General features: G+C 38.0%; 1 protein-coding gene across 23 annotated transcripts in view; it reads right to left on the minus strand.

The window, feature by feature from the left end:
- TRIP12 (thyroid hormone receptor interactor 12) overlaps positions 1–24659 on the minus strand; it is a 155523-nt gene that overhangs the window by 80090 nt on the left and 50774 nt on the right. For 14 of the 23 annotated variants that reach the window (XM_073020115.1, XM_007966541.3, XM_038001425.2 and 11 more), the window contains exons 3-4: positions 12278–12403; positions 10646–11448 (exon numbers count right to left, since the gene is read on the minus strand). In XM_073020115.1, the coding sequence (XP_072876216.1) occupies positions 10646–11448; positions 12278–12403 (929 nt within the window). The remainder of the gene's footprint in view (positions 1–10645; positions 11449–12277; positions 12404–24659) is intronic. The other 9 variants (XM_038001432.2, XM_038001434.2, XM_007966549.3 and 6 more) reach the window with 2 other exon arrangements.

Genomic DNA, 24659 nt, shown 5'->3' on the forward strand with positions numbered 1-24659 from the left:
GGCACTTAAAAAGTAATGCCTACTGTCATGTACAGCGAGATCATACTTTTGCATATGCCTAGCTAAGTGTCTCCCTTCTGGGTAAAGACAGAAGATTTAACACACATGCACTCACTTCTGTCTCCACAGGAAATGCCACTAATACAGCATTAAAACAATCTGAGACATAAATCTACAAGGATGAGAAGAATGGAGGACACTATCATTACAATACAATTTTACAATACAATTTTAGGAGATGAAAACCAGAAATGCCAGGCTAAATGCACTGGGAAGTCCAGAAAACTGAAAGAAGAAAGCTGAGATTAACTGCCAATTAAACTGACACCAGAGAAGACCAAAAAGGCTCAGGATCTGATGATGCCAGATACCTCTAGGGCAGCATTGGGATTAAAACTGAAGATTGGCTGATAGGTTGCTTACAAGGCATCAGATCCCCAGATCCCCTCCCACACTTGTATAGCTGGGTAACCATTCCTCTCCTGGTTCAGCAAAAAACAAGACCTTTATTCTTTAGGAAGTGTTGCAGGAAGTCAGGGACCCCGAACGGAGGGACCAGCTGAAGCCATGCCAGAAGAACATAAATTGTGAAGATTTCATGGACACTTATCACTTCCCCAATCAATACCCTTGTGATTTCCTATGCCTGTCTTTACTTTAATCTCTAAATCCCATCATTTCGAAAGCTGAGGAGGATGTTTGTTGCCTCAGGACCCTGTGGTGATTGCGTTAACTGCACCAATTGTTTGTAGAGCATGTGTGTTTGAACAATATGAAATCTGGGCACCTTGAAAAAAGAACAGGATAACAGCAGTGTTCAGGGAACAAGGGAGATAAGACTTTAAACTCTGACTGCCGGTGAGCCGGACGGAACAGAGCCATATTTCTCTTCTTTCAAAAGGAAATAGGAGAAATATCGCTGAATTCTTTTTCTCAGCAAGGAACATCCCTGAGAAAGAGAATGCGCCCTGAGGGTAGGTCTATAAACGGCCCCTTTGGAGGCCACGGTGGAAGCCCGAAGGGGTGAAATAAGCCCTGGTCTCCTGTAGTGCTCCCAGGCGTATTAGGACGAGGAAATTCCGGCCTAATAAATTTTGGTCAGACAGGTTGGCTGCTCTCAAACCATGTCTCCTGATAAGATGTTATCAATGACAATGCGTGTCCGAAACTTCATCAGCAATTTTAATTTTGCCCCATCCTGTGGTCCTGTGATCTCGCCCTGCCTCCACTTGCTTTGTGATATTTTATTACCTTGTGAAGCATGTGATCTTTGTGACCCACACCCTATTCATACACTCTGTCCCCTTTTGAAAATCGCTAATAAAAACTTGCTGGTTTTACGGCTCGGGGAGTATCACGGAACTTGCCGACATGTGATGTCTCCCCTGGACGCCCAGCTTTAAAATTTCTCTCTTTTGTACTCTTTCCCTTTATTTCTCAAACCAGCTGAGACGCTGAGGGAAATAGAAAAGAACCCATGTTAACTATTGGGGGCAGGTTCCCCAATAGGAAGTATAGAATATAGAAATCCTTGACTGAAGTACACAGTACAAATAGGTACACTGTACCAAAAATAAGAGGGAGAGAAGGGAATCGAGTACAGACATACTGTCTGACAACATACATTATCCTGCCTCCGTCTGAGGCCTCTTCTCCCACTCGGCCCCCAGAACTCAGGAACTTAAGGTTTCACCTTAAGGCAGGAGTTTGAAACAATCTTCTCTGTGGAATTTTACCAGCTAAAGGAAAAAAGATCTAAAAATAATGATAAGAGGAAGTTTACAACAAAATTACCCAACCAGATCACTAAACAATGAATCTCAGTCAAACCTCACTTATGTACTCAGAGCTTACAAATGAGACTTTTGATCTCAAATTATACTTGAGTATGAGGAGACAACCAGGAATTACCAGAATTACCAGAATATGAGGAAAGTTCCTAGCATGAAAGACAAAAACCAATCCAAAATTCAGGCCCCACACACACACACAAAATACTTGAGATCACACAGGCAAAGAAAACTCACCATTAATGTCATCAAAAAAGAAATGCAATCATAAACCAAACACATGATTCTATACACAGGGAAATGAAAACAAAATCACCTCTTGGAAATAAAAGATGGCAAACATGGAGAAAAAAAGCAATTCAAGAGAAAAGTTGGAAGATGAAGTAGAAATCTACCAGAAACAGAACAAAAAAGGAAAGCAATGTCAAACAGTAAGATCAAGACCATTTAAGAGGACAAGCACTCAATAGAAAATCAAGAAAGAGAAAAGAAACAAGTACAGGGTAACCAACAGTCCCAGTTTGCCTAGGACTATCCTGGTTTTAGAGCTGTAAGTACTGAGTCTTCAGAATGCCCCAGATCCAGAGAAAGAAAAACCAGCTGGTCACTCTATCAAGGAATAAATCAGAAATAGGAACAGTGCCAATACTGAAAGATGGAAGACACTATGTAATTCTTCAAAATTCTGAAGGAAAGTAATTCCCAACCCAGAACTCTCTATTCGCCAATCTGTCAAGTAAGTATCAAGGTGGTATGATACGTTTTCAGACATCTAAATTTTGAAAAAATAAATTTTAAATTATTAAAATCTCATAAATACCTTTCCTTAGATTCAAGAAGAAATAAATATTCCACCAAAATAAGAAACCAAGAAAGATGACATGAAATCTAGAAAAGGGAAACTAAAAAGACTGAAGCAAATCCCAAGGCTAAAGCAGTATAACCAGGCGCAATGAACAACCATCCAGAGGCCTCACTTCTTCAGGAAGATGAAGCAAATGCATGTAGACAGCTTGAGAAAAGATGATGACAATTAGTAAGGAGGGTGGAGTTTGAGTAAGTTCATGGGAAAGTACGGAAAACACAAAAAGGAATTTAAAATTCAGGAAAAGCAAAAATGTGTGAGAAAGGAAATGTTCCTACATGGCTCAGTGTAAATGATATTTAGATGTTGATGATACAATAAACCCTGCATGCTGATCATCACTGGGAAGACGGTAAGTACGTAACAGTATGTGTTCAGTAGGTGAACGGGGTGGGGTATGGTTAGAATGCAAAATCTTCATTTTCCACAAGGGGAACACAACAGGTATCAAAGAGTTGGGGTTGGGGGAGAAGAATCAACAAAGAGACATATAAAAGCACATAATCTAGACATTAAAACATCAAAATAATCAGCTATAGAAAAGTGCATAGTGGCAGAAAAACTGCTTAAAAAAAAATAAGTAATAGATCTGGCCAGGCATAGTGGCTCATGCCTATAATCCAAGCACTTTGGGAGGCCTAGATAGGAGGATTGCTTGAGTCCAGGAGTTTGAGACGAGCCTAAGCAACATAGTGAGACTTCATCTCTACAAGAAAAAATCTTTTTTAAAAAATTAGCCGGGTATGGTGGCATGTGCCTGTGGTCCCAGCTACCCGGGGTGCTGAGGTGGGAAGACTGCTTGAATCTTTCGAGATCAAGGCTGCAGTAAGCTATGATTATCTTCTTGAAGAAGAAGAAAAAAAGATCTTATATAACTCTTTCACTTTACACTGCAAATAAGTGGTGATAAATATAAAGTGAAAAATTTTGGCATGATACACACCAAAAAAAAAAAAAAGGTAGCCCTTGGTGAATGAAATTAAAAGTGATTTTGTATTTTTCTTCTTTGTATATTTTGGTACTTTCTGGATTATTTTTAACTAACATATCAGAATCAGAGTGTCAAAACCATTCCAGAATACAGGTAAGAACATAAAGGGCAATTACTAATGTAAGCTGAGTAAAACATAATTTGGCTAATTTAATTCTTATTTTGACCTTGAATACAAAAATATATAACATGATCATTTATAATTTTCAAACAACATAATACAAAGCAAAGCGTTCTTAACAAAGAAGTCAGTACTGTATTTACCATTAAATGATCTCTTTTTTAAATCTGGCAACTTCTTTTTGAAGTTTTTTTAAAGCCTCAAAAACACTAGGATTATTTGTTAGTAATTTTTCAAAGCAGTCACATATTGGAATTTGTAACTTTTAAGTTGCTAAATTACTTTAATAGCTGCCTTGTAAGATGGAAAACTGACACTCAAAATCCTTTTCCTTTTAAGCTCCCTGCCCAACTCTTCACAGGGCTCACAGATAATCTACCTTTTTCACATAAAGAGAGATGATCCTACAAGATTAAGTTGGTGAAACCACGTATCTAACTTAAATTCGTCTCTCCTGCTCAACTCATTCTTATTTCCTCCCTCCATGTGCAAAGCACTATGTCTTCCTCATCTAATCAGAATCTCCTTTCTAGAATTTGGCTTTTGCCTGGTTCTTCTCTAGGTCTGATAAAAACCACAAGCTATATGCAAGTCATCAGGAGAAGATGAAACTCAAGACAAAAGTAAGCTGTTAACTCCTGCTATGTTATTAATAATGTGCACATGACGCCCACTTTAAATAACAGAGTAAAGTAGATCTTCAATAGAAACATCAGTCTGGAAATAGAAGTTTTTCTATAAACAGGTTCCATAATTACTCAGATTTTGATCACCAATTGTTTCCTGTAATTCTATACCATCATCATCTATTCACTTTGAAATTATTGCAAAATTTTTTTAAAAATCATTAAAAATTGTTACATAACACATTCTTCTTTCTGGGGTACTCTGGAGACTTTTACCAAGTAACACTGAATGACCTTTGTCTCAGAGCTGTTTTGATGAGATACAGCCGGCAAGCAGCAATGCTTCAGGAAGTCTATCACTAAAGTAGTGGTTTCACTAGATCTTCTGCCAGCTCTAGTGCCCTCGCCGGGAACTTGTTCATTGGCCTACCAACAATTGACTAAGCAGCACAACAACAAGGTCTTCCTGTTTAAGCTTCCTCACTAAATGTATTATATCATTTCCTGAGTGTATTCCATGAACCACTGCTGGTTCCCAAATAATAGTTGGTCAAATTAATTTGCAAATTATTGGGTTAAGAAGTCTTTCCACAGCTTACAATATATTCCTGCTTATCTAGAATCTCCTTGAATAATACTTGAACATGGGGAACGGTTCTTCCACAAAGCATCTTAAAAATACTGTTGTTCCTACAATTTTTAAACCATTTCCTTTACTATGAAGCTCTCCTACTGACCAATTATGTCTAAGTCTTTACCTGAGGAAACACATCACATTCAAACTAATAGGTTCAATTCTTAAAAACTGGAAGAAAACAAAGGATATCCAAAATAAACTAAAATAACCTACCCAATATGAAATTTTTCACAATGGTCTACTCTATTTTTAATATAATTTTTAGATTTTTATTCTACTAAGATTTGTATTAATCAGAAGCCCATCTCTCAACTTCCATCCACCCACTGAATCTCATTCTGGCCTCTGGATTAAAACAAAAAATCCTGATACATACAAAAGCCCTTTAAATACGTGACCTGGCCGGGCGAGGCGGCCAGATCACCTGAGGTCAGGAGGTCAAGACCAGCCTGGCCAGTATGGCAAAACCCCGTCTCTACTATAAATACAAAAATCAGCCAGGTGTGGTGGCAGGCACCTGTGAATCCCAGTTACTTGGAAGGCTGAGACATGAGAATCACTTGAACCCAGGAGGGGGAGGTTGCAGTGAGACTAGATCACACCACTGCACTCCAGACTTGGGCGACAATAATGAGACTCCGACTCAAAAAAATGAAATAAATACGTACACACATGACCATAACTCTTACTTCAACATTACATGGTACATTACAATATGTTGCTGCATTCTATGGCACTTTAGATTTTCAAAGTTGTTTTCACATATAATCTTTCATTTATGCTTCGCAAGGAGGAATCTTATTATTTTGCAAATAAGATTAGGAATAAGGTTGGCATCATAACTACAGCTGAATGATTTGCCCAACCTCACAATGAGGAGTTAATATTTTTTAAAGCAATGTACATGCATTAATATTGACATTTTTGTTTTCATTTATGTTGATGTATCCATTTATACAGGTTACATTTTTCTTTATATATAAAATTATGCAATTTTATTTGTATATATATTCCTAGTTTTGACTTTCTTTTATAAATTTAAGGGGTACAAGTGCAGTTTCGTTATATAGATATATTGCTTACTGGCAAAGTCTGGGTTTTTGGTATTAACCATCATCCAAATAATGTATATTACAGCCATGAGGTAATTTCTCATCCTTTGTCTCCTTCCCAGTCTATGGCCACGTGAACACATTATTTAGTTCCAACTTACTAATGACAACATGTGGTATCTGATTTTCAGGAGATAAAAAAACTCTAAGTCTGGTGCTCCAAATGTAACAGCTACCTTAAAATTGACCAATGGCCAGGACTTAACTGATCCCCCATTCTCAAAATGCTTTGAATATGTTTTCTGCCTTAAGATATTCACTTTCAGTTGTACACCCTAAATTTTGTGATGCATCCTGTGCACTAAGCACTATGCTAAGTCTTCTAATGTTTTCATTTATTCCTCAAATAGCTATTATGCCCATTTTACAAAGAAAAAGTTACAAACTTTCCCACAGTTACCAGCTGAAAAAATGGCAGAACTAAGATTTGAATCTGACATTTTTGGCTCTCCTTCTCAAAATACCATTACTTGAAACCCAGAGACAATCATAAAATACCACATTTTGCCCCTATATCCTTAAGAAACGTTACCTGCCAATTAATTCTACTGTAAACTCTTTTCTGAAGTGACACATTTAATCATGCCTAAAATGCACAATGCCTTGTTTTGACTTCAAGAAACCTTCCCAGACTGAGCTTGCCCAATCTGTTCGTCCCTATGCATTCTGTTCTCAAGGCCAATTTTTGGGATCAAATGGCCTGGGTTTTAACTCGGCTTTATCATTTCTTAGTTCTGTGACTCTAGACAGGTAACTTGACTAATGATCCAGTTTCCTAACCTGTAAGCTGGGAATAAAAATACCTGCCACACAAAGGCTGGGGGCAGGGGCTCATGTCTGTAATCCCAGCATTCTGGGAAGCCACGGCGGGTGGATCACTTGAGGTCAGGCATTCAAGACCAGCCTGGTCAACATGGTGAAACCCCATCTCCATACTAAAAACACAAAAAGTTAGCCGGGCATGGTGGCACATGCCTATAATCCCAGTTACTTGGGAGCCTGAGATAGGAGAATCACTTGAACCCAGCAGGCAGAAATTGCAGTAAGCTGAGATTGTGCCACTGCATTCCAGCCTGGGCAACACAGGAAGACTCCATCTTAAAACAAACAAACAAACAAAAACAAAAAACAACAACTTGCTACACAAGACCAATGAGGAACAAATAAGATGACTCACGTAAGGTATTCAGAACAACTGTCAGGCACTTAAAAGCACAGTAAATATATGCTACTTTGTTTTGAAATGTTTTCATTTATTTGAAAACCAGCAAATACATAGCGAATGATATGGTTTGAATTGAGTTCACATAGTATTCACCTCTAAATTTAATCAATACTACCAATGAACGACCAAATAAAATTTCACTTCCTCTAGAGTCTTAGTTATCTCCAAATGGCCCAATTATGTTACAACAGTAAAACACAGAAACATGGGTTAAGAAAATAAAAAGAAAATACTTCATTCAAGGTCATACATACCCCCATCTTCAAATCCTAACTCTGCCAAGTATGAGGTATACTACTCAGAGAAGTTACTTCATCTCCTCGGAATGCATTTCCTTGATAACTATCCTAGGCTGAGCATGGTGGCTCATGCCTGTAATCCCAGCACTTTGGAAGGCTGAGGTGGGCAGATCACCTGAGGTCAGGAGTTCGAGACCAGCCTGGTCAATATGGCGAAACCCTGTCTCTACTAAAAATACAAAACTTAGCCAAACACGGTGGCACGCGCCTGTAATCTCAGCTACTTGGGAGGCTAAGGCACAAGAATTGCTTGAACCTGGGAGGCAGAGGTTGCAGTGAGCCAACTGCAAGACTCTGTCTATGGGGAAAAAAATTTAAAAAGTATCCTGAAGTACCATTTTTTTTGAAAAGAAAATGTAGCTGCATATGTAAAATACCTGGCACTTATTTTATGCTAAACAAACGCTGGTTCCATTCTCTTGTTTCAACAGCTTAGGCTATGATGAGAGATCATAACTGGGATAGTGGCAGTGAAAATGAAAAAGTGATATAATAGTGACAACAGAACACACAGATACTGTGAAAGTAAATGAAATAATGGTGAAATTAGTTTTAAAATACTAAATTAGTTTGTGACTATGTGCTGAGCAGGCTTAATGGAATTATCTGGATTGGTTTTTATCAAACCAGCAGCATAATGACACTGAGTTGGGTTTTCTTTTAAAAATCATGTTAACAGACTATGTAAAGAAAAGAAAGCTGATCTCTACAAAGGACCAAGGCCATGACACTCAAGTACAATCTGCTATTGCCTGGCCCTAGAACCCTCCTACATATAAGAGCTTTAAGAGATGAGTTCTTCAAGTGAGGCAGACTGGAAGGCAGAAGGGGGAGTGAATCCTAAACAGCTTGCTGTTAACTCAACCTGGCCCACGGGCTATGAATATTACATAGCTACTACAATGGACAGACTGACAGACACAAAACACAGGCAGGAAAGGCAGTATAAAAGCTGACATAAATAACTCCAATTATCAATAAAGCCTTGGAAGGACAAATAGTTGGTTGTCCTTTTAACTTGGACCTTTTTTTCCTTCTCACTTCAAGATACTGATCTAGCCTCTCTTAATCCTTTAAACTTAAAACATTTTATATAGATGTACTGCATATTTAAAATACCAAAACAGAACAAAGTTCAATCTAAAAGTAAAAGATGTTACTTCACAATAACCTATCATACAGGTTAAACATAAAATTTTTTATATAGTACCTACTATTAATAGTATTCTTGTCATTTTAGTTAATGTGTGAATCAATCAAAAGTAGTTTTACATTGCAGTGTTAAATTAAACAGAGCTAACAGCTCCGATTCAATATTAAGTTAGGCTGATTCAATATGAGCTATACTTTGACAAGAATGCTAGTAAACACTATATATAATCCTCTTAAGCCAAGAAAACATTATAGTCCTACCCAAATGTAGATCTAAAATCAATCAGAGAAGAACAGATGCTTAAAAGCAAGCTTCCTAATTAGGTATTATGAAAATTAAATACTTTTAAAAATTGTAGATAAGTGCTTTATTATCCTATTTGTCCTCTATAGATTTCTCGAATAGAAATAAGGAAAAAAGGCTGGGCACAGTGGCTCACGCCTATAATCCCAACACTTTGGGAGGCCGGGGCAGGTGGATCACTTGAGGTCAGGAGTTCGAGACCAGCCTGGCCAATATGGTGAAATTCCCTCTCTACAAAAATTAGCTGGGTGTGGTGGCGCACACTTGTAATCCCAGCTACTCAGGAGACTGAGACAGGAGAATTGCTTGAACCCAGGAGACGGAGGTTGCAATAAGCCAAGATCGCACCACTACTCCATACTGAGCAACAGAGCGAGACTCTGTCTCAAAAGAAAAAAAAAAAAGAAGGAAAGAAAAGAAAAACACTAGCATTCCCCAGATGAGCAGTTGGCTCCCTGAAGAAGTCTTTTGGTAAAGAGAGAGGGAGAAGACTTCCTGGATATCTCCAAAACTGACTCATGAAGGAATGCACATAACTCTATGTTTCTTCCACCTACTTGGTTTCTTTGCTTGAATGTATTCTCAAAACACAAATTCTTTCTACTCCACTGTAAACTTTAAGAGAGCAATATTCTTTCTCACTCACTTAGGACACAGAGTAGTGTATATAAGAGTAGTGAAACAAAAGTATTCATCTTTAGACAAAACTCTTTAAAGACCATGAGATATTACATATGAATAAGGTTTAATTTATATTGAGGTATATTTATTATAATAACATTTCATTGTATCTACACATCAAGAATATCTAATATAAAAAAATACATATTTGGCCAGGCATGGTAGCTCACACGTGTAATCCCAACACTTTGGGAGGTCGAGGCAAGCAGATAACTTGAGGTCAGAAGTTTGAGACCAACCTGGCCAACATAGTGAAACCCCATCTCTACTAAAAACACAAAAATTACCCAAGCATGATGTGCACACTTGTAATCCTAGTTACTCTGGAGGCCAAGGCAGGAGGATCGCTTGAGCCCAGGAGGTGGAAGTTGCAGTGAGCCAAGATTGTGCCACTGCACTCCAGCCTAGGCGACAGAGTGAGACTCCATCTAAAAAAGCATAGATAAATTTGATTTCCGATCATGGCAACTCATAACTAAAAAGAACAACTCCTAACTAAATGATAATTCTGTATGTGGTATAGAAGAAAATCCAACTTTATGTCCCATCCTGATACTAGGAAATCGATGAAGTAGGAGATGCAGCGAGGACCAATAAAAATACAGACACTAAAATGTGATGGTTTCGTAATAACAGGAAGGCAGTATTCCTTACCTGTCTCCATAAAACTAAATGTAGTAACAGTTATTACATGCTGTCATGTACTTAATTATAGGGACAGTAATAAATCTAAGATTATCTAAGACGGGGGGAAAAAACCCTTAACTTTAAAGCATAATTGCTTTTGACAAACCAAGAGAAACGTTCTTTAATTAAAGAAAAAGACCTTTTTGTAAACTTACTTGCTAATTTGGCCTGTAATCCAGAAGGTCCAGGTTTTGATGTCTCTGACTTAGAAGACCCTGGAAGAGACAGTTTTGTTTTAGGAAGGCTAACTTTAGGGCTGAAACGAGCAGCCCAATCAAATTTTGAAGAGCCACCAGTTTTACTCTGTTCCTTTTCCCTGCTACTTCTTCTGGGGCTGGGACTGGATGCTGAACGGGAACGCCTGGCCTTGTTCTGATCTTTTCCTTGTTTCACTCTGGCACCCGGTGGTACAGTGGAGGAGGCCGAGGCTACAGCAGAAGACGAGGAGGAAGTAGAGGCAGCAGAAGAAGAATCAGTGATGGTGCTACACCCAGCTTTGGCTGAGGTGGCTGATTTTGAAGCCAGCTTGGTAGGTTTGGCAGATCTCTCTTCTGCACCAGTTGATTCCGACCCGGAGCCACTCTTTACACAAGAACTCTCTGTCCTTTTTCTTTTCTGACTCCGTGAACCGCCAGTGGCCCCACTCTTTCTGGTATGAGCCTTGCTTGTTGATGGTGATTGTGCAGACTTCAGTTGTTGCTCCTGGTCTAAATGTCTCTTCTTTGACTTACTATGTGGCTTATTTGTTTCTGAGGGAGATTCAGTATGCTGAAGTGCTTTTGGTTTTTTTGCAGAGCTAGGAGAATTGGTCCTGTTGTAGTCTGGACTAGCACTGCGTTTCACTCCTCGAGAATTGTCTTTCTTAGGCACCTGCCCCGTTTTTTGTCTTTCTGAAGTATTGGCTCTGTCTGGATCCTCTGGTTGTGGAACTATCACAGCAGATGATGAACTGCAGCTTCTAAGAGGTTAGATAAGAAAACAGTTAATACCAGCCTGTCATATTTACAACTGTTATATATAATGCTTTCAAAAAATAAAGAACAAGTATGTTCCTACTAAGTCCAGTATTAAACATAGGTTTTCAGATGGTTCAAATCTGTAAAACGAAAGAAAAGAACAAAACAAAGGCAGATGTGACTTTGGATAGTAAAATATCTGATTAGAAGATAAGGGTGTTCTTCAGCCCAAAGATTACTGACACTAACACTCCTAATCACAAAACAAGAGTTAAGATTACAAGAAAAACAACACTTAATTGTTCAGTACCAGAGGAAGCCAGAATATTGATGCCTTATTCACAAACAAAACTGCTTTGTCAAAGCTTAGAAGAAATAAGCATTAACATACGTACTTTCAAAATGAAGGTTAGAGGTTTTTATACTGTAGTACTATCAGATCTTCAGTTAACATTGCTTTCCAAAGACTCTTACCAATTAGATCTTAAGAATCACTGACCTAAACCTAAATTATGGCTCTGACAATAAAAACTTAAAAAAAAAAATTTTAAATAAAAAGAAATAAAAAATGGCCATAATGGTTTGTTAAGCAAAGGGGGAATCTTATATCCAAACAAAAATATCATTTTATCATTGACAAACTCATTGTCTAGGGTATACTGCACTAATCACTGCAAAGGTGATAAACTGTCAATCCTAAAAGTTACTCTTAGAGAATAATGAAAATATGTATCATAACGTTTTAGAATAACCTCAAGTTTTTAACATTATGCAATGATTCGAATGCAAATAATTCTGCCTTGAAAATGTATAAGCAACATGAAGATTTACCTTTTAGAAAGGTGTCCCCTTGACAGTTCAGAAGTAGTATTAGACTGCACTTTGGGTGCCTTAGAATTAGATTTTCTACTCTCAGGAGGGCTATATCCCTTATGTTTTGCCTGCCCTAAATGTGACCTGTCAGCAGAAAATCAAAACAGAAATCTATCAGGAAACTGAGATGCAAATACAATACTGAAAGTGAAATATTTTTATATATTTTTTAAAGCTTCCCACAATTCATTGTCGACCCTACCCTTTTTCCAAATATTTATAAATTTTAATTATTACTCTACCAAATAATCTGGCAAAAAGAAGTTGCCTCTTAGAACCAACCCCCCTCCCCCAATACCGAAGAGTTTATCACCAGTAGCCATCATTGCACAGAGTTGTTACGGTTGCTTAAGCAGTAACACATTTTTCGGCAATTTTAGTGCAGATATTCAAATATGCTACATTTTAACAAAAAGTAAATTTAGACTTTAGATCTAAACACTACTTTTAATACATAATGTGACTGTAACGGCTTTAAAAGCTTACGGAAAAGACAACTGATGATTCCCACACTGATACTGATTTCCAATTCGTACATTAAAATTCAGGTAAACACAGTAAATACAGAGACAGAAAAACCAATTCTCACACTGATTTTATACAGAAAATCATTTCAAGCACTAAACAATAAACCAACCTACATGAAATCAATATAGTGATACTTGCTAAAACTTTAAAGTACTTGTCAACAGAAAGAACACAAAAAAGTCCTGGAGAAATATGGAATTTACCACAAAAGTTCCAAAAAACATTCAAATAATTCCATGATTGATATGGTACATCATATTTACAATAAATCAAATCCTTATGCCAGCACGGTTCTAAAAGCAAGTTTGAGGAACATGAAAAAACTGTTTTCAGTTAGATTATTTTTTAGACCTTGGGGAATGGTTACATGAGATTTACATAAGCAATAAAAAACAAACATACGTTTATATCCAGAAAACTGCTGTCATTCAGGTGAGATATTAATGTAATAAATGCAATTTATGTAATTCATAGCTGATGTCCACCTTCCACATAAGAGCATATACTAATGAAAATTTAGAAAAAAGTTTCATTAATACCAAATTTACTTGTTAAAAAACGTTTAAGGCTTTTATTCCAAACACCATCTCAAAAGAACTTAGAAATGAGTCACTAAAAACCTCACAAAATAATTCTAACTCAATCTTTAAGGATGCCATAAATTTCTTAAGATATCATAGAAGTACAACCATCTGTTCCAAAAGAGGACCTAAGGTTTCTCTTTTCTGTATCATTCCTTCTTCCATCTTTCCAGAATTCATGAAAAGAGTCTGAAAAGAAGGTAAGAAATTAGCTTCTTAGAAAGGAAATAGTTCCTGGATCCCTCATATCATTTTTATTTTCAAGGTTCTAATGTGAAAGTAATAGTATTTTCTAAAGACTTATTAAAATAGATGAATTTCTTAAAAAAAAAATTCTAGGTAAGCCTTTCAAATGTATTAGTCTTCACTTTTAGTAATGAAGGGACACATATACTTCAAGAAGCATATTTTCTGAAGTTGTAGCTAAGCTGAACTTCATAAGTTTTTTTTATACATTGTGTTTTTGTTGTTGTTGCTGTTTTTTTTTTTTTATTTTTTGGTGTTTCAGAAAGGGTCTTGCTCTGTCACTGAGGCTGGATCACGTGATTTTCCTGCCTCATATACATTGGGATTAATTTTAGTTTTTCCTATTCTCCCATTGCAGACTAAAATTTTGCTTAACCAATGAGTTTCTTATTAGATTTAATTTCTAAGAGTTGCTTTTGTTTTTGTTTTATTTCTACCAACAGATCTCGGAGTTCAACTCTTTTTTCTTCAGAAATGAGACTATTTTTGAAAGCATTCCATAGTAGTTCTAAAAAAGTAAAACATTCCGTTTTTTGGGTATGGAATTTAACAGCTACAGGAAATATAAATTATGTCATTCAGGTCCTCCACATTGTTATTTTCTTAAAGATTGTTGCAGACTGCTGTTTTAATTAAAACATGTTTTCTACTTTATTTCATTTTATAATTTAAAATATACCTTGCTGCATTCCTTGATAATTAAACAACTCATTTTAAAAGAAAACTACATACATCCAAAGCTAGACAACTTTGTGAAAAATAAATATGCAAAACAATTAAAAATTCAGATTCATTCCATTTGTCATCAGAAACTGGCCCATATGAAACTAAAGGTGAGGGCTGGGGCAGCAGCCCTCCTCTAACTCAAATAAATTGCTCTGTTGACTTATATACAGCTTACGTTAGATCCACCTAATAATACTCCCGTGTTATTTCTCACGCCCTTACTAATACCTTCAATGAACTTAAGAACTTAGCAGGTAAACTCTCTATATTCTACCACAAAAAACTAAACAGTATCCAAATCATTTAGAAAACCAAGGTTCACAAAACTGGTTTAAATTCAACAATGCCCAGCCAGGCACGGTGGCTCACGCCTGTAATCCCAGTACTTTGGGAGGAAGAGGTGGGTGGATCATGAGGTCAGGAGTTCAAGACCAGCCTGGCCAAGACAGTGAAACTCGGTCTCTAATAAAAACAACAAAAATTAGCTGGGCATGGTGGCATGTGCCTATAGTCTCAGCTACCTGGGAGGCTGAGGCAGAAGAATCGCTTGAACCCGGGAGGCAGAGGTTGCAGTGAGAAGCGATTGCGTCACTGCACTCCAGCCTGGGCGACAGGGCGAGACTCGTCTCAAAAAATAAAATAAAATAAAATAAAATCAACCATGCCCACACTGATCTTACCTAAAATTATTTTAAAGTGTGATATTCTCACTGAGGACTGTTTAAAAAGTATATTTTAAACATATAAAATATTGATCTTTAACTGTCCCTTCTGCCTATCTGTTTACCCTATGGGACTTAATACATTTTCCATAAAGAAGGGTAAATATTTTCAGCTTCTTGGGCAATACTGTATGTCAAAAAAAAAACAGGTACAGAAAATTCTCAAACAAACAAGCATGGTGGCTATACTTCAATCAAAATTTTATTTACAAAAACAGGCAGTGAGCCAGATTCGGCCCATGCGCTATAGTTTCCAACCCTGGCTAACAAGGAATAGACAACCAGATGGTACCATGAAGTGACAATATGGGGCCTCCCAAAATGAAGCTCTATTTTATTATGTCCACTTATAAATTATTAATGCTCAAAAATGCTGCAAAGTAAATCTGCATAAAATAATGATGTCCAATCTGGAACAGCCAATTAGAACATCACAGTATTCAGAGGCAAAAGAGCCTTGGATGCCTCCTTTGAGCTCATTTTACCACCTCTCTAATTTAGCAAGCCTTAATGCTCAACTTTAGTTTTTATTAAAAAGCATAATCTTTTTAAAACCTAGTAAAATTTATATCCACTATAAATAAAATTTGTAGAACAGTATAGTAAAATTCATGACAAACTCTTTTACATAACACTAGAATGAAGCCATTTAGTAAATTACAGCCCAAAGATTTGAGTGAGTCAGAGTGTGTGTGTGTGTGTGTGTGTGTGTGTGTGTGCACGCGACACACGCGCACGCATGTGTTCAGGAGCTTCTATAACAACATATGGGTATTCCTGAAAAAAACCTCATGTCTCTGCAAAATTACCCACTAAAAATAACAGGGCTGTTATGTTAAAAATAAGATTGGGCGCAGAGCACACAAACCTATGTTATTTTGTAACGAGCGTCCCAACAAAAACATCACCAATTTTAATAAAAAATTAAATCTCCAACAAAATTTGCACCAATAAATCCACTTGAGACTTATTTTTGTATTTTCTCCTTTTAAGTGTAACTTTTTAAAGGCATTTTTTAAAAAGCTTCAAAATAATTAAAAATATAATTTTTCTCGGGCAGACTTTCCTGTTTGTTATCTTCTTTCTTTATAAACACGGGAGTAAATGGTTTTTAACTTCCTGAGACTGCTTTTGACAGTACAAAGTATGGTGGTTTTAGAAACCACTGGAATAGCTATTTCTTTCACTAAATTATTTCTGCCAGATTTGCAAGATTGTGTGTGTGTGTAACGTCTTCATATAGTACCAATTCTTCCTCTTTAATTGAAAGGTCTTTCCCCATTTTCAGTTTATACATTAGCACTGTGGGAAAAACTGCTTATGAACCAACACTACTTCCACGTTGTATTGACATCATTTCCCTATTTATCAAGTGTGTATGGGCCAATTCACATTAAAGAAACCAACATTGCAAAGAACAGACTACACTCAACTCCAGGTTATGTGCTTTCAAGATCATCTTGAAGTCTCAGATGCCTCTGAGTGTTAACTTTTAGGCACATAGTATTGACTTTACCCTTCCACCTACGTTTGTGCTGCTATTTAGTCAAATCCTTTACAGTAGTCCGCAGAATTAAAAACCATCTCTAGTCCAAAGGAGATCTAAAAGAGACCTAAACACTGTATCAAGAGCACAATATTGGGCCAGGTGTGGTGGCACATGCCTGTAATCCCAGCACTTTGGGAGGTTGAAAGCAGGTGGACTGCTTGAGCTCAGGAGTTCAAGACCAGCCTGGGCAACATGGCGAAACCCTGTCTCTACAAAAAATACAAAAATAAGCTGGGTGTAGAGGTACACACCTGTATTCCTAGCTACTCGGGAGACTGGGTGGGGAAGAACACTTGAACCTGGAAGGTCAAAGCTGCAGCGAGCCATGGTTGTGCCACTGCACTCCAGCCTGGGCAATAGAGTGAGATCCTCTCTCAATTTAAAAAAAAAAAAAGAAAAAGAAAAAGAGCACAATGCTGTCTTAATGTTAGGAAAAATGAGGAAACTGGCTAGTTACAAGTAGCTAGTTAATTCCTATTACAGGTGTTAAATTGCCTGAATTTTTATGCTAGACATATTCACAGCTTATGATATTTGACATATTCACAGCTTATATGATATGCATATATGTAATATACATGCACATATTACCACTTATATTTGGTAATATATGCACGTAATATTACACAATATACATGCATATATTAACAAATATAAATGGATCGTGGGTTTAATTACAACTCTAAATTTGTGTATGTGTATACAGACACATTTTTATGCTTTTCCACTCTAAACACACAATTATTATCGTTTTGTCTTCTAAAAATTAGATATTTTCTTTCAAATGCTGGAAAATGCATGTTTTAAAAGAGCTATTGATTTTCAATAATTAATGGTGGAAAGTTCACTTTAAACCACTTTAAATAAATAACTCACTAATGTTCCCTGTAAAATGTACTGTTTTTCTATTTCTATTACAAAAAGAAACTTGATTCATCTGATCAATGTTCCTATCTTTAGTTATAGTGAAACACTAGCCCAAACGATTCTATAATTCAGAGTAAAGCAATATTTCTAAACAGCAGAAGTACTGCCCCTAGGAAGCATTCTGGAAACATACACTAGGAAGCAGGGTGCTATTCCCATTTAGCAGGTGTGGATTAGAGGTAAAGATGGGCAACATATACAGAACAAAAAGACCCAACGAAGAACTGTCCCATGCCCAATATATTTCAAACAATCTTGGTAATATATGAAAACCTTATGAAAAACCCTGACAATGTGGCAGTGACATAGGTGAAAAACATGCTTGCAATTTCTCAGATTTGTTTTGCACAGTTCTTACATATTAAATTTTCCAGGAATGCAACAACAAACGATTATACTATTTTTTTCTATTGGCAGTTTTACCAAGAGTCAGGCACCATTTTTAATGCCTTACGATGAAAATGCTGCTTATGGCATTTAAGTTTATTGTTGTAGCTGTCACACTCAGTGACTCCAAATACAGATGCACTATAATTTTGTGTCACTGTGTCCAAGCACTTACCTATTGAGATGTTATTTTTGTTATCAACTATTTTCCCTTTGTTTATCTTTGTAAAATGCTGAAACAGGGAGCACTGCCTCTGATAGACTTGAGAACCACTGTACTAACCTACTCCCTCCAAAAGATATTAGGTTTGCCACCAACAAATATATGCAAGTCACAACGGGGCATATAAATATAGGTAACAAATAGTCTAGTCCCTGTCCTCAAGAGGTCAGTCTCATAAAGTAATTTACCAGGTACTCTCCATAGATGTTTCCAACAAATACTTTTAGCAGGAGAATATAAGCTTTATAGGCCACACCATTTAAACCTGGCCCTGAAGAATGAAAAGCTAAGGAAAAAGAGCTTTCCAGTCAAAAGCAAAATACAGGCAAAGGTAGAGGCAAGCAATTATAAAACCCATACAGTAACTGACAAATGATATAAATTGCCCTGAACATGGAGATACATCAGAAAATATGGATGAAATGACGTTCGCCACTATGCAATCTATTCAAGTAACCAAAAACTACTTGTACCCCGAAAGCTACTGAAATTTTAAAAAGTATATATATATATATATATAGCTTTTTTTTTTTTTTTTTTTTTTTTTTTTTTTTTTTTTTTTAAAGGATAGGCTATGGTCAGACAGGGAAGGTTTCTTTTATTTATTTATTTTTTTTGAGACAGTCTCACTCGGTCACCCACGCTGAAGTGCAGTGGTGTGATCTCAGCTCACTGCAACCTCTGCCTCTTGAGTTCAAGAGATTCTCCTGTCTCAGCCGCCTGAGCAGCTAAGACTACAGGTGCCTGCCACCATGCCCGGCTAATTTTTATATTTTTAGAAAAGATGGGATTTCACCATGTTGGCCAGGCTGGTCTCGAACTCCTGACCTTAAGTGATCCTCCTGCCTCAGTTTCCCAAAGTGCTGGGATTACAGGTATGAGCCACTGTGCCCGGCCAAAATAAATGTCTGAAGACTTTAGAGATAGTATGAGAAAAATGGAGGAAAGCACCACTATTAATCTTCTAAAAAGGAGCCTCTGCTTTCTTTTGCTCTCTGTATTATAAGAAAACAGCCTTCCAAATGTGATAGAAAAGCTTGCAGTTAGTATAAGAATCACTTGTATGTGTATTTTTAAGTGACACTGAACCCTTTTAAGAAGGCATTCCAAGACTGGGAAAGCTTTTTAAAAGTGGTTTGGAATATCAGAAGAATGAAAGCAAATCCTCATTGAAGGATATGAGACAATTTATGGCAGCTGACAATTTCTTATAGGTTTCCAGTATGCTTATGGCGTGATTTTGACTCAATCCCAAACTTGATTAAAATAAGGCATAGTGCAAAGGAAATTACTAATAGAAAATATATAAACTATTACTTTGTAGCCCCCCCCAAATTTTTTTTTTTTTTCTTTTTTTGAGACAAAGTCTCGCTCTGTCGCCCAGGCTGGAGTGCAGTGGCCGGATCTCAGCTCACTGCAATCTCCGCCTCCTGGGTTCATGCCATTCTCCTGCCTCAGCCTCCCGAGTAGCTGGGACTACAGGTGCCCGCCACCTCGCCCGGCTAGTTTTTTTGTATTTTTTAGTAGAGATGGGGTTTCACCGTGTTAGCCAGGATGGTCTCTATCTCCTGACCTCGTGATCCGCCCGTCTCGGCCTCCCAAAGTGCTGGGATTACAGGCTTGAGCCACCGCGCCCGGCCCCCCCCAAAAAATTTAACACGGGTACAATTAAGAATCAAATGTTTCTAACTTCCAACTACACAAAAGTAGCCTCTGCTTCTCCTTAGAACAAGGCAACCATGCCAATGTTGAACACAGCACCGTATTATCTTGTCTCCTGACCCCAAGGCCTGATGGGACAGGCTAGTTTCAGCATTACCAATGCAGCAGGCACACATGTCTCCACAGCTAAAACTCCAGGCTGCCTAATTAGAGCAGTAAGATTTACTATCACTGAAAAGAGCAAGTTACAAATTACCCAGCCAATTCTAGCATAAATATTTTCTTTCATTCATTCATTCACTCATTCATTTATTTATTGAGACAGGGTCTCTAGTCCAGGCTGGACTGCAGTGGTGTAATCTTGGCTCACAGCAGCCTTGACTTCCTGAGCTCAGGTGATCCTCGCACCTCACCCTCCCAAGTAGCTGGGACTACAGACACTTACTACCACACCCGGCTAATTTATTGTATTTTTATTTCTTTTTTTTTTTTTTTTTTTTTGAGACGGAGTCTCGCTCGGTCGCCCAGACTGGAGTGCAGTGGCTGGATCTCAGCTCACTGCAAGCTCCGCCTCCCGGGTTTACGCCATTCTCCTGCCTCAGCCTCCCGAGTAGCTGGGACTACAGGTACCCGCCAGCTCGCCCAGCTAGTTTTCTGTATTTTTTAGTAGAGATGGGGTTTCACCGTGTTAGCCAGGATGGTCTTGATCTCCTGACCTTGTGATCCGCCCGTCTTGACCTCCCAAAGTGCTAGGATTACAGGCTTGAGCCACCGCGCCCGGCCTATTTTTAGTAGAGACAAGGTTTCGCCATTTTGCCCAGGCTGGCCTTGAACTCCTGGGCTCAAACGATCTGCCTGCTTCAGCCTCCCAAAGTACTGAGATTACTGGCATGAGACACCACGCCCAACCAATTCTAGTATAAATACTTTTAACAAGGGGCTCAAATTCAGTCATAAGAGGCATTAAATTATTTCTGCATCACATTATGTCTCCCCATAACACTCTCCTCTTCCCAAACAAGCATCAGTTTGAACTTGCTTCTGACTGAACAAATGAGAGGATAAAAAAGAGACAGGAAAGAAAAAAGAATTAAAGAATATAAAAGGAAGGCACTCACACTGGTTAAACAGAAGAATGAAGAAAACACACGGGACCAGTGGCCAAGGTTCACTAAGTAGGCTTTAGGGAAACAAACTATCATAGAGATGCAAATAAGAATGCAAAATAACGTATGGCTATCCTATGATAGCCACATCTCAAGAATATTCTATTTTTCCTTTTTTCAGATGCCAAGGTAGGATGGTACTTGTCCAACCACTTGGAAGCACGTACAGTCATGTGACTTACTTCAGCCAAGGGAATGTGAATAGAAGTGAATCACTGCTGGGGGAAGTTCTGGAGAGTCAAGAGTACAGTTCACCATATTCTCCTACTTGACAACACATCAAGGTATCTGAATATCTGAATGTGCAGACATGGGAGCAGAGCTTACCGCTGACCCGGACAGACAACTTTTTTAGTGTCTAGATTATAACTACTAATATCTAGGAGATGTTTTTTTCCTATAGTATCATCTAGCCCACCTTGCTACATAGCCCATTTTAACTATGCTCTATTTCAACCCTTCCTTACTCCAATCATGTTTTCATCATTTCAGGAAAAGAGAAAGTCACATTTCTATGCCCAGAAATTCCAAGGAAACAAATATCCTTTTCTAACCCATACTAGTAATTGTTGAACACCTACCACTTACCAGCAAATTAACATGACACACAAAAATTCAAAATAAAACCCAGACTGTGAAAGGAATTAATAAGTCCACGTCAAAGACAAATATAGTTGACATATACCACACCTGCTTTGCAACTGTTGCTTCAGCCTCAGAGCCCAGATCAATGAGGTCATCTCTAGAAATGTTTCTCATCTGACTCTAATAACAACCTGTATCCCCATTTCCTCTACCGAGCTGGGTTGCTTTCTGGGTTCTTTCCCTGGGAGGAAAAGAAAAACCCTACCCTACCCTCATTTCTATAACTACTATAGAGCATGGTGCTTACTAACGTGGTGTTCTACAAATGAATGAATACAATCTGACACTGATGTTAAGGCAGAACTCTAAAATGCCAAAAGAGGCATTATTAAAATAACACATGTATTATCTCCAGAATCAGAACAACAGTGGAATAAGCAATCCTAGAAAAGGCTAAGAGTCAACACAACTTCAAAGAACTACTAAGGAATTTAAACTTGCCAAAACGTTAGTACACACATACTCTTTGCTCTTTTCCGCCTGTCCATCTTCCTCCATAAGGCATGTACACAGCAGCTGGCAACTTCAGATGCATATCTTCCCATCTTTGTCACCAGAAAAAAAAAAGCTAAATCTTCCAACTTTTCTCATCTTGATCATGTGACCACACCAGGTTTATCACTGTGCTCAAAAAGAGGGAGTACTGTCGATTCCCCTAGCTTTCACCAAAGGTTAAGGAATAGCTAACAGGATCAGAGTAAAACTATATTAGAACAGAGTAACTACCCATAAATGCATGGGAAGCCATTCCACAAGACTACTGTTTTAAGGAGAGGTGCCGTGCAGAACAAAAACCATGAAGAACATTATTTATTGCCACCTCCATGAAAATGGTATAATCTTTTTAATAATTCAAAATGAAAGAGAGCTTGATCTAGCTTAAGAAGATGAGAGGCCTAAAAGTTAAGCTTTAAGGCACAGGGAAAGAAATAAACATGGTATACAAAGAGATGGTGAGATCTGCCTGGATGGACATGACATGGTAGGAAGAAGCAGTGACATAATAAGGACAGATGAAAAGAGAGGAAGCAGCCAGACAGATACTGAGTCTGTAGTTCCTGGGGATCCCCAAAGTGTTACAATGCTTTGGGATCTGTATAGGATTTCTAAGACTGGAAAAGAGTATAAACTACATCAATGTGGAAACTTTTGAATGGATCTTGAAAGACTGGCAGAATTTCAGTAAGATAAGGTCTAAAATGCGGAAGGCAGGTGTTTTAAAAGGAAAATGGCATGATCAAAATTACTAAAGAAAGAAATTGCAAGGTATTTTAAGTAGTTAAGAATAGAGAAACTATCAAGTTTTAGTCTCTGAAACCAGTAGATATGAATTAAGTTTGGCATTTTATCTTTTGTTTGGTTTATTTTTTTTTTTTTAATTTTTTTTTTTTTGCCGTATACTTCTTTCAAAAATCAGAAAAAGGAAAGTTAAGTTGATTGGTACACTGACAGCTTGTCCTGAGTCATTCTTGAGTGTGGCTTCATTATTTCCCTAGAAAATATCCCAATCCAGCTAGGCGTGGTGGTTCACACCTGTAATCCCAGCACTATGGGAAGCTGACGGGGAGGATCACTTGAGCTCAGCCTGGCCAATATGGTGGAACCCTGTCTCTACCAAAAATACAAAATTAGGCAGGCATGGTGGTGCACACCTGTAGTCCCAGCTACTTGGGAGGCTGAGGCAAGAGGAGGATGAGGCAGGAGGATCACCTAAGCCCAAGAGATGGAGGTTGCAGTGAGTCAAGTCACACCACTGCACTTCAGCCTGGGCAACAGAGCAAGACACTGTCAAAGAAAAGAAAAAAGAAAAGAGAAAAGAGATCCTAATCCAAACATAAGTATGGCTTCTTCCCAAAAGACATTAGTAATATGGTTTAGATGTTTGTCCCATCCAAATCTCATGTTGAAACGCTGGAGATAGAGCCTGGTGGGAGGTGTTTGAATCACTGGGGTGGATGGATCCCTCACGAATGGCTTAATGCCAGTCCCCCTGGTGGTGAACGAATTCTTGCTCTGAGTTCACTTGAGATCTAGTTGTTTAAATGTGTGCGCCTGCCCCCCTCCCTACCCCTTGCTCCCACTCTTGCCATGTGATATGCTGGCTTTGCTTTCTGCCATGATTTTAAGCTGCCTGAGGCCCTCACCAGAAGCAGATGCCAGCACCACACTTTCTGTACAGCCTGCAGAACCATAAGCCAATTAAACCTCTTTTCTTTATAAATTACCCAGTCTCAGGTATTCCTTTACAGCAATGCTGAAGCCTAATACAATTTGAAATTAGAAAATATAAAAACTAAATATTAGTAAGGAAAATCAACAATCCTAGTATAATCAACTTATAATTATATGCAAATGAAAGCAGTCTTATAGAAGACAATCTTCTACAAGAGTAAATATTTGAAAACATACTCAACCCAGCAATTCCACTTGCAATAACCTAGCTTAGAGAAGTACCAGTACAAGTTCACAATGATAATGAGAATGTTCAGGTGTGGCACCATTTGCTATGGCAAAAACCTGAAACCAAATGATGAAAGAGAAGTGATTATATATACACACAATTGATATATCCACATAACAGAAAATTATGCACACATTAAAACTGATAATATAGTTTTAATGACAGATATTGTTTAAAAAAAAAAAAAAAAGCCTACATTAAGGCCAGGTGCAGTAGCTCATGCCTGTAATCCTAGCACTTTGGCAGGCTAAGGCGGGAGGACTGTTTCAGGCCAGGAGCTTAAGACCAGTCTGGGCAACATAGCGAGACCCCTATCTCTATTTTAAAAAAAGAAGAGTCTGGGTGTGGGGGCTCATGCCTGTAATCCCAGCACTTTGGGAGGCTGAGACAGGCAGATCACTTGAGCCCAGGAATGTGAGACCAGCCTGGCCAACACAGTGAAACCCTGTCTCTACTAAAAATACAAAAATTAGCCAGGTGTGGTGGTGGGCACCTATAGTACCAGCTGCTCCGAAGG

The sequence above is a fragment of the Chlorocebus sabaeus genome, chromosome 10 (assembly GCF_047675955.1).
Source record: "Chlorocebus sabaeus isolate Y175 chromosome 10, mChlSab1.0.hap1, whole genome shotgun sequence".
NCBI classification, from domain to species: domain Eukaryota; kingdom Metazoa; phylum Chordata; class Mammalia; order Primates; family Cercopithecidae; genus Chlorocebus; species Chlorocebus sabaeus.